Source organism: Pelophylax lessonae, assembly GCF_965119305.1.
Source record: "Pelophylax lessonae genome assembly, chromosome: 5".
NCBI classification, from domain to species: Eukaryota; Metazoa; Chordata; class Amphibia; order Anura; family Ranidae; genus Pelophylax; species Pelophylax lessonae.
This window is the reverse complement of record NC_138772.1, coordinates 402,368,054-402,380,807: the sequence shown is the minus strand read 5'-3', so window position 1 is coordinate 402,380,807 and position 12,754 is coordinate 402,368,054. Positions and strand designations below refer to the sequence as shown.

The window sequence follows — 12,754 nt, the reverse complement described above, 5'->3', positions numbered from 1 at the left end:
GAAAGATTTTTCAGTTTTATTTATTTCTTTTTTTACTAGTAATGGCAGCGATCAGCGATTTTTAGCGGGACTGCAACATTGCGGCGGACAGAGCGGACACCTAACTGACATTTTTGACACTTTGGGGGGGACCAGTGACATTACTACAGTAATCAGTGCAATAAATATGCACTTTTACTGTAATAATGACACTGGCAGGGAAGGGGTTAACACCAAGGGCAATCAAAGGTTAAATGTGTCCCTAGGGGGTGCTTTCTAACTGTGTGGCAGATGGGCTTACTGGATGAACACCGAGACCTGTGTTCCTAAATAGAAATAGGAGGAACACAGGATCCCTGTGTTTATTACTGACAGAACAGCGGTCTGCCGTGTTTACTTCAGCAGACTGCCATTCTGACGCCACGGGGAGCAATCGTGGGTGCTGAGCGGACATCGTGGCCGCCGGACCCACCGATTGGCTCTCCCTGTGGCCAATCGGCGCGCATGCGCCCCCCACTAGCTGTCCTGCGAAATGACGTACAGGTACGTCATTTCACAGGACAGAGCCGACCTGCTGCAGTATAAGTACAGCGGCTGGTCGGCAAGTGGTTAAACACAAACCTGGAAGTATAAAGAATATGTTTGCCTGCCTTTTACAATGCTGATCCTCGAAGGGTGACATTCCTATCAAAGGTTTATGATTTGTCCACTAAACATAATGTACACTAATGAATAAAGCAAGTTTTTCTAATCTGGAACACTAACATTGAACCACTATAACACTCCAAAATAAAGGTATCCTTAGTGCAGGAAAGAGTTTTGTTTTTACTGGATAATTTAATTGTCAGTTGCTAAAGGAGGGGTTGATTTACTATGGCAGGCTATACACGGTGCAAATTTCTTTGTTGCAGGAAAGTAATTTGCATGATTCCCACATCAACACAGACTGCGCTAACAGGGGAATCCCTCCTGCCGAGCAATTATCCGCTCCCAGCAGGGGTAGGTGAGGGAAGCTGTCCCCGCTGGGAGAGGACGATGATTGTTTGCAGCTATAGCAGCCACTAGCGATAATCGTAAGAGAATACAGCAGGCTAATTGTGCCCAAATTGACCAACTTGGTACATTCAGCCTTCCCACTGATGGTTTAAATCCATTAGAAACGTGTATGGCTGGGCTAAAAATGGAGAATGCAAAATCTGGTGCAGCTGTCCATGGTAGCCAGTCAGCTTCTAACTAGCTTGTTCAGTTAAGCTTTGACAAAACCTGGAAGCTAATTGGTTTCTGTGCAGAGCTGCACCAAATTTTGCATTCTCCAGTTTTAGTGAAGTATGCCCTGCTGTCAGTGGCCTCTGATAGTTCTAGTCTGTGCAGTGCTCATTATTAAAGTAGAGCAGAGTGTCTCCCACTAAGTGGTGTGTTGGGCGGAGAAGAACTACTGTAAGTAGGTCAGCAGTTTCATGGGGTCCTTTAGGGCTCTGCAGTGATTGGCCATGAACAGTTTGGACCAGAAGGCTGTGTGAGCGGACGATGTAGAAGAGTGGATCAGACCAGTATGGAAGATATTTACACAGCAGGGGTTCATGAAGAGGGCGGTATGGATCAGCTGTGTTGGGGTTACCTGATACAAAGGAGAGATAAATGTCACCACTCAGACCATAACTAGGTTAGCCACTGGGAAATCCATTAGTATGGGTGTGCCCCTATTTGTGTACACACTCTGAATGGTTTCATTCCTTCCGTGATTTTTGTAATCTGAAGTAATGAAAATGGAAGGCGGGTCATAATGTACCCGTCTTACATGTAAGGGGCCATGGCATGACATAGTTTAAAAACAAATTTTATTGGTCAATAAGGGAGGGCTTTTTATTGGTCGTTAAGAGTATTCACCTGAGATTGGTCCAAATTGACAAGGACAGCCACCTAGGTGCAAGAAATTTGCCTATAAAAGGAAAGAAAATCCGTTATTTTAGTCAGTCAGCGGGAACAGAGGAAGAAGATTTGTCCCTCCCTCCCGCCCTTATTTTGTCTCGGTCATCTTTCCGTGGGGATTGTTTTTGTTTAAAATGGGTAGTTCAAGCTTTTTGACTGGACTGCATGTTAAAGTTATTTTATTATATTTGGTTAGTTTGGGCTTTTTGGCCGAACTAAGAGTATAAGTTTATTCCCACTTGTTAATTATTTATAAAATTTTAATAAATGGCCGCGGCCAATTGTATCATTGCAAGTATAGTGTCCTATGTCTTTTATTTATTAGGTATTCAAGTTTTAAATATTGTTCATTGTCAGAGAATGTTCTGCCTATGGCACCATAGAGAGACGGTAGTATGAACACCCCTTGTGGATCTGAACTATAGAAGTTTCATGGCACTACAAGATGCTCCTATTGATTCAAGAAGCTAGCTTGACCCTTTAGAAGCAGCTGTACTGCTTTTTGTATGTCTATAATGTGATACCTATTTGAATCTGGAATTCCAAATAATGGATCCTTTAAGTGCATATATGAAGAAGTAAAATGTATCATTGATGTGATACAAATTGTAGTTCAACAGCTGTAGAGCCACAGGTTGTCTTTCCTTTATACACATAATGTTTATTGCAGATAGATTCCTCTGAACAAGAAGCACGTAGTGTACCATAATTAGTTAATCAGTAATGATAAATTACTTCTGTTTATGTTCTTGAACTATGGAAAAAAGTAACATGCTGCTCCAGCACTGTCACCATCTGTTAAAGGCTTGTGTGTTGCACATCTCATGTTTTGTTCGCTCTTGTTTAGGATTCAGGTATCGACATACAGTAATACAGCTAACGTCTGTTCGTTGTCAATGCCATTTTTATTTTACCAATACAAGGAAGTGAAATTTGGTAGTCAGAAACTCAAGATATTAATAAGATATTAATAACATGGTAAACATTTATAGGCTATGCTTCCGATGCACTGCATGTTTGTGCATCTTGATAGGAAATAGATTGTTATATCTTTTCTTCTTTTTTGTGACCAAACCCCATTAGCTCACAATATAGTGACAGGGAGAAAAGTTTAAAGTGTTACTAAACCTAGGACCATGCATTCACTATATCTGGTCTCCCACAGAACGCAGAAAATGGAAATTATTTTAGTAAATATAAACTGCTAAATACCTTTTCTCATCCGCAGTTAATAGCAGTCTTGTGACTTCTATCAGTGTCTGGTTAAAGCTTGTAGGAAGAGTTTCCATCTTCTAACTGTCCTATGAGGCTGCAGGACCCCTGACCCTCTGTCTTGACAGTGCTGATTGGCCCGGTGCTGATCACATGCACCGTCACCAGAGGGAAAAAAAAAATCTCCTTAGCTATACACACCAAACTGAGTATTTGCAGAGTATCTTCAAAGACTGTCTTATCGGAAGATTGATTGGGGACAGTGGAAGGAAGAGGATCAGAGAAGATAGAGTCAAACAGACTTTTTACACAATGCAGAGGATTAACCCCTTAGGTTCCACCATGCGTATAACAAGCATGCTTTACTGCATATACAGACTGATTTTACTGTTGTGGGCTTTTAAAATCTTCCATAAGAGCATCTGGTGGACCTTGACTGCTGTTGACAAACTGAAACATGTATGACTTAACACAAAAAGATTATGTAATGAATGCAGTTTAAAATTGTATTGTTTTTTTGTGAATAATTTTGATTGAATGCTTGGCCTTCATTAAAGGAAGGTAATGCAGAACTCTGTAAGTTTAGCTTTTTCAGATCTTCTCCCCAGTCTCTTTAAAGAAAACTCATAGGGTTTAAATTAAGGGGTCTTACTTTTCTTGTAATCCTCGTGTTTTACCCCCCTGTGACGTCATCTTGACTTAGCTTGTAATCCTCGTGTTTTACCCCCCTGTGGCGTCATCTTGACTTCGCTTCATATCTCTGTCTCCATGCTCCAGGGGGTGTACTTTCTGCCCTGCCTCACGTCACATCCGTGCAGGTATAAAGAACTACATTTCCCTTCATTCAATGGGAAATGCAGGGAGTAATGGGTTTAGCTGGGGCTACATTTCACACTGATTCAGTGTGAGGTGGGCGGAGCTGAGCTTGAACTATGGGCAGGACTGCACAGTGACGTTTACTAGTGGGTGGTCCAGACCGGCAATCTGAGTATCTCATGACTGCCTATTACAACAAGTGGAGACGTAATTACATTTCTGCTCATTTACAGAGAACTACATCAGGGAGGTTACAAGACCTCGGGGAAAGAGGGCACAGCAGCCACTGGTCTAACAATCCGGATATGAAGGGAAATGGGTACTTGGTGTCAAGACCACCATTGTGATTTTCTCATTTTTACACTGGTAAACATTTAAGCAATAACACGTTCTTTGAACATAAGAAAGAACCTTTATAGAGTTCTTTTTTTAACCTTGCATACTCTAGTTGATCACAACATTAACAAGTAGCAAATATTAATCAGAATCAGTCCATTATGGTATTCTAGGAAAAAATTCCTCTGAATAACAGTGTGTTAAAGCCGAACTTCAGGTAAATAAAAAAATGAAGTGGCTGAATCAATCTTATCACCCTCCTGTTGTCCTTTGTACAGCAAAATAAAGGGAAGCAAATGACTGGGAGCCAATCAAACTCTGCTGCAACATCATAACAATGTGATGCCCCACCCTCATTGTCCATGTTAACCGGGTAGAAGCAGACAAGTGGCACCACCATCTTCCTTAACCACTTCAGCCCCAGAAGGTTTTACCCTCTTGACGACGAGGCCTTTTTTTTGCATTACGGCACTGCATTACTTTAATTGAGGAATGCATGGTCGCGCGACGCTGTACCTAAGTAAAATTTATGTATTTTTACCCCCACAAATAGAGCTTTCTTTTGGTGGTATTTGATCACCTCTGCGGTTTTTTTTTTTTGCTCTATAAACAAAAAAAAGCAACAATTTTGAAAAAAAAATTTATATATATTTTTAACTTTCTGATATAAAACCTATCCAATACAGTTTTTTTTATAAATCACATTTCTTTATCAATTTAGGCCAATATGTATTCTGCTATAGATTTTGGTAAAAAAAAAAATCCCAATAAGCGTTTATTGGTTGTTTTGTGCAGTAATGGCGGCGGTCAGCGATTTTTAGCAGGACTTTGACATTACAGCAGACAAACCAGACACCTAACTGACACACTTGACACTTTTTTTGGGGACCAGTGACACCAATACAATGATCACTGCTAAAAATATGCTCTGTTACTGTACGAATGACACTGGCAGGGACGGGGTTAACATCCGGGGCGATCAAAGGGTCAAATGTGTCCCTAGGGGTGCTTGCTAACTGTGGGAGGGTTACTCTGACTGGGGTAAGACAGATCCATGTTCCTGCTTAGCAGGAACACAAAATCTCGATCTTCTCCCCTGCCAGAATGGCGATATGCCTTGTTTACATAGACAGACCACAGTTCTGCCTCTCTCTCGGGAACGATCGAATGTGGCTGGCAAGCATCGGGTCTGCCAGACCCACTGATTGGCTCCTGCCCCCCCCCCCCGTTTAATCAACGTGCGGTCGCCCCCTAGTGGCTTCTGCATGAAATGACGTACAGGTACGTCAGAAGTGTACATACTGGGTGTTTAACCGCTTGCCGACTGCTCACAGTATATCTACTGCGGCAGTCAGCCCCTCACAGGCAGAGTGACGTAGGTCTACGTCGCTCGCCTGTGAGGCTCTGGGGAGCGAGCGCGCGGTCATGGACCCCCCCCCCCCGCGCGTGTGACCAGCGGACCCGATGTCCGCCGGTCACTCGGCGATCGGCGGGGGAGAGGGAGAATGTCAGGCAGCTTGTGTAAACAAGCCACCTGTCATTCTCCTCGCTGTAAAAACACTGATCACATGGATCTACTATGTAGATCCGTTGATCAGTGTCCTTACAGCTCAAGCCACAGCCAATCACAGTAGAAAGCACGCCCCTAGGGACACACACAGCCCCTCCCTCCCAAATAAAGTTAACCCCTTCACTACCAGTGTATTTTTACAGTAACAGTGCATATATATAGCACTGATTATTGTAGAAATGTCACTGGTAACCCCAAAAGTGTCAAAAATGTCAGTCAAGGGTCCGATCTGTCCGCCCCAATGTCGCAGTACCGCAAAAAAAATCGCAGATCGCCGCCATTACACGCTAAAAAAAAAAAAAACACCAAAAATGACAGAAATCTTTCCCTTTGTTAGTAAACGCGATAACTTTTGCGCAAAACCAATCAAAATACGCTTTTTGCGATTTTTTTTTTTTTACCAAACATAGGTAGCATAAAACAAATTGGCCGAAAATTTTAAAAAATTTTGATTTTTACATTTTTTTTTGGGGGAATTTCATATAAAAAAATGTGAAAAATATTGTTATTTTTGCAAAATGTACGCTCTTTTTTTGTTTATAGCGCAAAAAGTAAAAATCGCACTGGTGATCAAATACCACCAAACGAAAGCTCTGTTTGTGGGAAAAAAAGGACGCCAAATTCGTTTAGATACAGCGTCGCACGACCGCGCAATTGTCTGTTAGTCACGCAGTGCCGAATCGCAAAATACCCCCTGGTCGTTTAGCAGGAAAATCCTCCGGGGCTTAAGTGGTTAAAGGCCTGAGTACCCCTTAGGCCTCACTCTAGTGTATTTTCATTGAATGACACATATGGGTGGGGGAACTTTGATGATCCTAAGTTTTGACAGATGTATATTTTGGACATTGGTATATAAAAATGTAGGGCCACATCTATTCCCAGAAACCACAAGCTGCACAGGATCAGTATATGCAATGAAAGCCAGTGTTTGCTGAAATAGAAGCATATATATATGGAGAATAAATTACGGTAGGATAAAGAACTTGACATATTTCCCACTATAATGCCATATGAAATTTCTGACACACCTTGCTAATGGAAGCCCTCAATTCTGTGTGTGTTCATGTAGAACATTTCATGGTATTATCTGTGGATTTGAGTGCATAGGTATCTAAAGATTTTACTATTCTTGGCACGTGAACAATAACAGAGGGAGTATTTCTAGACTGAGAGTGCTTCATGCTATATAGCCACAGTGAAAAAAAAAGACTTAATTCTCATTACCTAAAATCTATAGAAATTGAAATGTCAGCAAATCTGAGCCCATGGCCTCCCCCAAGCTGGTGAAATCCCTCTTTCATTAACCCTTTATTTCTAGTTTATTTTGAATATCCTGTTCTTATTGATCAGTCACTGTGGTATCACTCTTCCCGGCAGTACAAGTACACTGTTAAATATTTATCATGGTCTTGATTTAGTACCATCTATAAAATGCTCAGTTATTTGTGCTTGAAGGGAGTATATATATTTTTTTATTATTTCATCAAGATATATGCATCTATTTTAGATTGAACTATACTGAAATGAAACCACCTCTCTCATATTTTTGACCATTCTGTCACCTTACAAACCTATATAGTAAAGCTAAAAACCCTGTAATAAATTTCCAGTAAAAAAAAAAAAAAGACTACTCCAGACTTCCATAGCGGACCTACCAGTGACTTTTTGCCTTGTACTTGGGAAAATCACAGAGGCTTTGATTACTGACTGTCTTCTGAAAATGCCGGTTGGCTGGCTTTCACTACCTTTAATACTTTCTGAGAAACTGAGCCAAGACAACTATGCCAAAGGATATGCAACAGCTGATTCACAAGAACTTATCTGCTCCCTTTTTTTGAGTCAGCGTTTCAATAGGATTTAGGGCATTGGACCAGCCTGGCAGTCAGATGATTAGTATTTTTCAGAAGTAGAGTTTAGCACTGACCACCTCAATCCTTTATGATCTGAGATGTGACCTATGCCCAGGCATTGGCCAAGTGACAAGCCATCATGGGTGTGAGGAGCAGGATAGGTAAGTATTAACGGGGGTTCCTTTCTACTATGTTTTTCTGTAAGTGGTCAGCATGGAGGTCCAGATTGAAGGAGAACTCCTGAGTCAGGAGAACAGTCCTAAGTAAACCTGTATAATAAAAGGCTATGCAGATTGATGGGGATTAATTGTTGGATGGATCTGCACTGGATTTAATGGATGTTATGTTATAAGGTATCCATAAAAACAGCTGGTTGTCAGAGACAGGTTTCATTTCCTGCTACAGCCTGAAAGCTTTATAGAACGTTATTTTTCTTCCAAACAGGTCATTTGAAAAAAAAATGCAGACGGGGATAAACAGCTCATATTTATTACTGAGATGTGTGCTTTGCCTGGAGTTCTTTATTGTTAATGTAATAAACATGTGTTAATGTTTTAAAAAATATACATTTTTTATAAGGGCACAGCCATGCTTGCTGTTTACAAATACATGCTGTTCTTCCTGCAAGGGAGCGCAACACACAGCTTCTATTTCACCTATCGCAATTAAAGTTTATGAACAACTACGCTGATTCACTGAGCATAAACCTTTCAGCCTTTACTTTGGGAAAATGTACATTCTCCATATGGCTGATCTTGCATTTGATTTGTCACAGTCATTCAGCAAGAATGCTTATTCCACACATATATACATGGGCCAATAGCATGCAAAACTGCAATGGAATAATATTCTCAAGAACAGTAAGGAGAAAATCACATTTCAAAAACTGGTGAAAAGATGTGCGAATAGATCCTCTGTGAATAAGTAAAGGCAGGGCTTTTTTTTCTAAAAAAAAATAAAATAAAGGTGCAGGAACTCACCCACGACCCCCAACCCCCCAAAACCCCCTTCCAAAACTGGCCAGAATTTCAGTAACAGTGGGGGAGGGTCTTAAGGGGAAATCAAATACCAGGAGTGCATTATGTACAGGGTACAGAGGTCAGCAGGGTTACACACAGAATGCAGTGTTCAGGGGTGTGCTACGTACATAGTGCAGAGTTCAGGGATGGGCTACACAGAGTGCAGAGTTCAGCCTTCTTTTTTACAGCTGCTTAGTTCTGCCTTCCCCCATCCACATCTCACTTTTATCCCTCTTCTTCTCTAGTACCTCCCCCCCACACTTAAGATGGCTTCACCTCTCTCACTTGCAGGGATATCATCCAGTGGGGGTGTCAGCATTCGCACTGCACCCCAGGCTTCGGTATCTCCTTTGTTCTCATACTGCACTTGGAAAACACAGGAATTCAGACCTCTGTGTTTGAGTGATAGTGGTGAGCAGGGCGCAGAGGGCCTTAGCCAAAGGTGGTGGAACTGAGTTCCAAGTTCCAGCTGGAAAAAAGCCCTGAGTAAAGGGGTCAGAAAGACCATACAGGGAGAGCCAGCAGAGCATGGGTTTCTCTCCAAATCTTTCTTCTGGTTAGTAAATAAATGGACCAAAAGGCAATCCCATATTACACAAAGAAGGTCTAGCCTTATGGGCCCACTGTATCATTGTGATCTAATTGTTCTGATCTGAACTAAATCTTAAAGTCTTTATGCATGTATTTAGGCCTAGTGCATGTTAGTTCAATGAGTTTTGAAAAATACTGCAGGTGCCATCATGCAGTGCAGGTGCTGTGTGAATTTTGCGCATTCAGGCCCTCTACTTTGAGAGCACAAGTCGCATTACAAGTCCCGTCCCATTAAGTGCAATCAAACCGTTCTAATAGGAGCGACTTGAGTCACTCCGACTTAGAAATAGGTTCCTGCACTATTTTTGGTGAAACTTAGGCATGACTTGCATTGACTTCTGTTAAAGAACTTATATGCAAGTCGTGCCAAAGTTGCGTTGGGATGTACATTTTAAGGTTGCAGCAGTGTGAACCAGGCCTTACTACTACTACTCAACAAAACCACATTAAACACATGTACATGGATTTATGATGTGTTTCCATTGAAGTCTATCAAGTGCAAAATCGCATAGCATCATACAAGAGTAGTGCAGGACCCTTCCTCAAAGTTGCATGCAGCTGCACTGCATTGATGTGAACAGCCACCATTGAAAACAAGGTTATTTCTATTGTCATGCAACTCTGTGTGACCTAAGTTGTAACAGAAATCGTACTAGTGTGAACAAGTCCTTTTAGTCAAAGTAAGGGCACTGGCATCATGATAATGTTTTCACACCCATAAGGCCCCAATCACACTTTTGCGTAGTGGGAACAAGTGTTCCCGCTTGCTTTCTTTTTTTCACTTGAGTGGGCTGCCCTACTTAAGTTTGTGGCCGAAAATAAGCTCCTGCTCTTTTTTTTTTTGCAACAAGGGATAATGGTATCCAAATGTGTGTTGTGCACACAATTTGGAATCACAGGCAGAATTGCAGCAATTCTAAATCACAAAGTGTAAATGGAGCCTAAGGGCCCTTTCACACTTGGGAGTCCATTAGGCGGACTCCGTTTTTCTCAGAGGGGGATCGATCTGCTGATCCCCTGCTGAGCAGGAGGATGACAGCTGTGTCTCTGCGCTGTGTGCGGACACAGAGCTGTCAGGTCCCCATGCATCTCTATGGGGGAATCGGATGAGAATGGACCGTCTGTCCGTTCTCATCCGATCCCATCCGATTAGCTGGACGGATGGAAAATAGGGTTTCCATCCGTCCAGATTTATCGGTTCGGATGTCAGCGGACATGTCTCCGCTGACATCCCATGCCCCATAGAGATGCATGGGGTGACCGTTCAGATACGCCAAAAAAACTGACAGGCAGATCTGAACGGTCTGCCTGTGTGAAAGGGGCCTTAGGATGTTCAACATTATCATGTACTTCACTATCAGTGCTGGCTGTTTTTAAGGGATGACTTCCAATTAAGGGTGGGCGTGGAACCCACACTGCGGAAGGGCAAGGAATTCTTATCTGAGACTACACTACGAAACTAAATTCCAGGTCTTATTTTCCAGAACCTCACATTTTATAAGTTTGCTCATTCCTAACAATGAAAAGCTTAATTCAATAAGCATGTAAACCTAATAAGTATTTATTGTCCCTTTTAAGTGTGCCTTACTAAATATCTTTTATATCTCTTATTTCTCTTTTAGAATCATACAATGACCCAGCATAGCAGCTAATGCAAAAAAAACATATCCATTTGAAGATCTTCTGGAAGCACAGAAAAGGGAACATGTTTTAATCTTTGCACGAAACTTTGATTGTTCATGTATATTAATCGAAAAAAAAAGAAAAAAAGAAAAAAAAAAAAGCATTGTATTTTACCATAAAACTTGTATTATTGGAGCTGTTGGGTGTTCATGTGTTTGGACTTTTCAGCACCAGATAAACTTATTGTATATACAGTGTTGCACATGTATTATGTTGTTCAATACGAAAACAGTCTTATAAAGACAGCTGACTTGGGCCCTATTCAAAGAAAATACATTGAAAATCTGCAAGGAAAGAGGCTGACGTCAATGTACTCTTTTGCAGACAGAGCAAGAAAAATGGTTGCTGTATTCCAACTTCCTATCCAGCCGTTCTTGGTCTTTAATCCTCATTTTAATAAAAAACAGCTGAATTGATTTGTTTTATATACTGCAGCGGAAGATTCTTGCACAGAAAATCTTTTCTCATCAAGAGGAAAAAAAAATATCTTGAATAAGGCCTATATATAAATATATACATACATGCATATATATATTTGTAAGCCTTGCGGTATGGCAGATAGCATCACCATATATGCAATAGTCATTATGTAGATTGTCAAAGAATTTTTTCTCCAGAAGACCATTTTGATGCTTTGTGTGTCGAAACTTTTTTCTTCTCTTTCTTAACAATGGTTTCACCCTGCCAAAAATTCTTGAATCCGTTAAACTAACTTGTATGTTACCGTTCTCAATGTTTACTCTGCAGTCGGAACCTGGAGATTACTGGAATTGTTTACCAAGAGAAAATAAATTCAATTTATCATTAAGTGTAAGTGTTTCACTTTTGTTGCTTTCAGCTAAAGATATTTGCAGATAGTTTACATTGGCTTTGCCAAGAATCTGACCAAGGAACGACCCTTTGCCAGTTCAAATCATGTGCACACTGTTTAACACATATTTCAATACTGATTTAATAAAAAAGTCAATCCCAAGCCAAATTATACTACTCTGTTGTAGGATGGTTGTGATTTGGTGCTAGTGGGCTGGAGGTTAGTAGAGCTTTTGCTGCTACTGCTTAATCCTGGCACTGCCAGCACTAAAATAGCACCATGCTAGCCTATCACACATGCATATGATATTATTATTCCATTGTCAAAAACCCAGGTGCTGTTCTGATCAAGACTGGAACACCTAGATAACACTCAATATGATTGCAGCATAGATACTAATTCTTTCATGGCACTGGAATTTGGGTTTCATTTTCTAAGCTTCTCTATCCCAAAAGAAAGTATCAGAGATGGAGAGTGGAGAGAAATTTGGAGGGGATATTTGGAATGTGGTTTTGGACAGTGTGCATTAATCACAACATTTTGAATGACAATTGTCCTTTTTTCACACAAACAACTTTCTTTTGGTGGTATTTATTCATCACTGTTTTTTTTTATTTTTTATTTTTTTGCACTATATATAAAAAAAGACCGATTTTTTTTTTTTTTTAAATGCATTTTTCTTTGTTTCAGTTATAAAATTTTGCAAAGTTATACTGCTACATATCTTTGGTAAAAAATAACCCAAATAAGTATATATTATTTGGGCTTTGTGAAGGTTATAGAGTCTAAAAGCTATGGTGCCAATTATTGAAAATTGATCACACCCGATGTACTGCCGGCCTATCTCATTTCTTGAGACACTAAAGGCCCGTACACACGATAAGAAAATCTGTAGGGAAAATTCGTCCGACGACCTATCTGCCGATTTTTGGATTGTTAGTATGGTGCTTTCGACAGC

At 40.7% G+C, this 12,754-nt stretch overlaps 1 protein-coding gene across 3 annotated transcripts in view; it reads left to right on the top strand.

The window, feature by feature from the left end:
* The window catches only part of ZNF521 (zinc finger protein 521), a 447,433-nt gene extending 435,640 nt beyond the window's left edge, over positions 1-11,793 (top strand). For all 3 annotated transcript variants that reach the window (XM_082258670.1, XM_082258668.1, XM_082258669.1), the window contains one exon: positions 10,925-11,793. In XM_082258670.1, the coding sequence (XP_082114796.1) occupies positions 10,925-10,954 (30 nt within the window). In that variant the 3' untranslated portion in view covers positions 10,955-11,793. The remainder of the gene's footprint in view (positions 1-10,924) is intronic.
* The last annotated feature ends 961 nt before the right edge of the window (positions 11,794-12,754 follow it).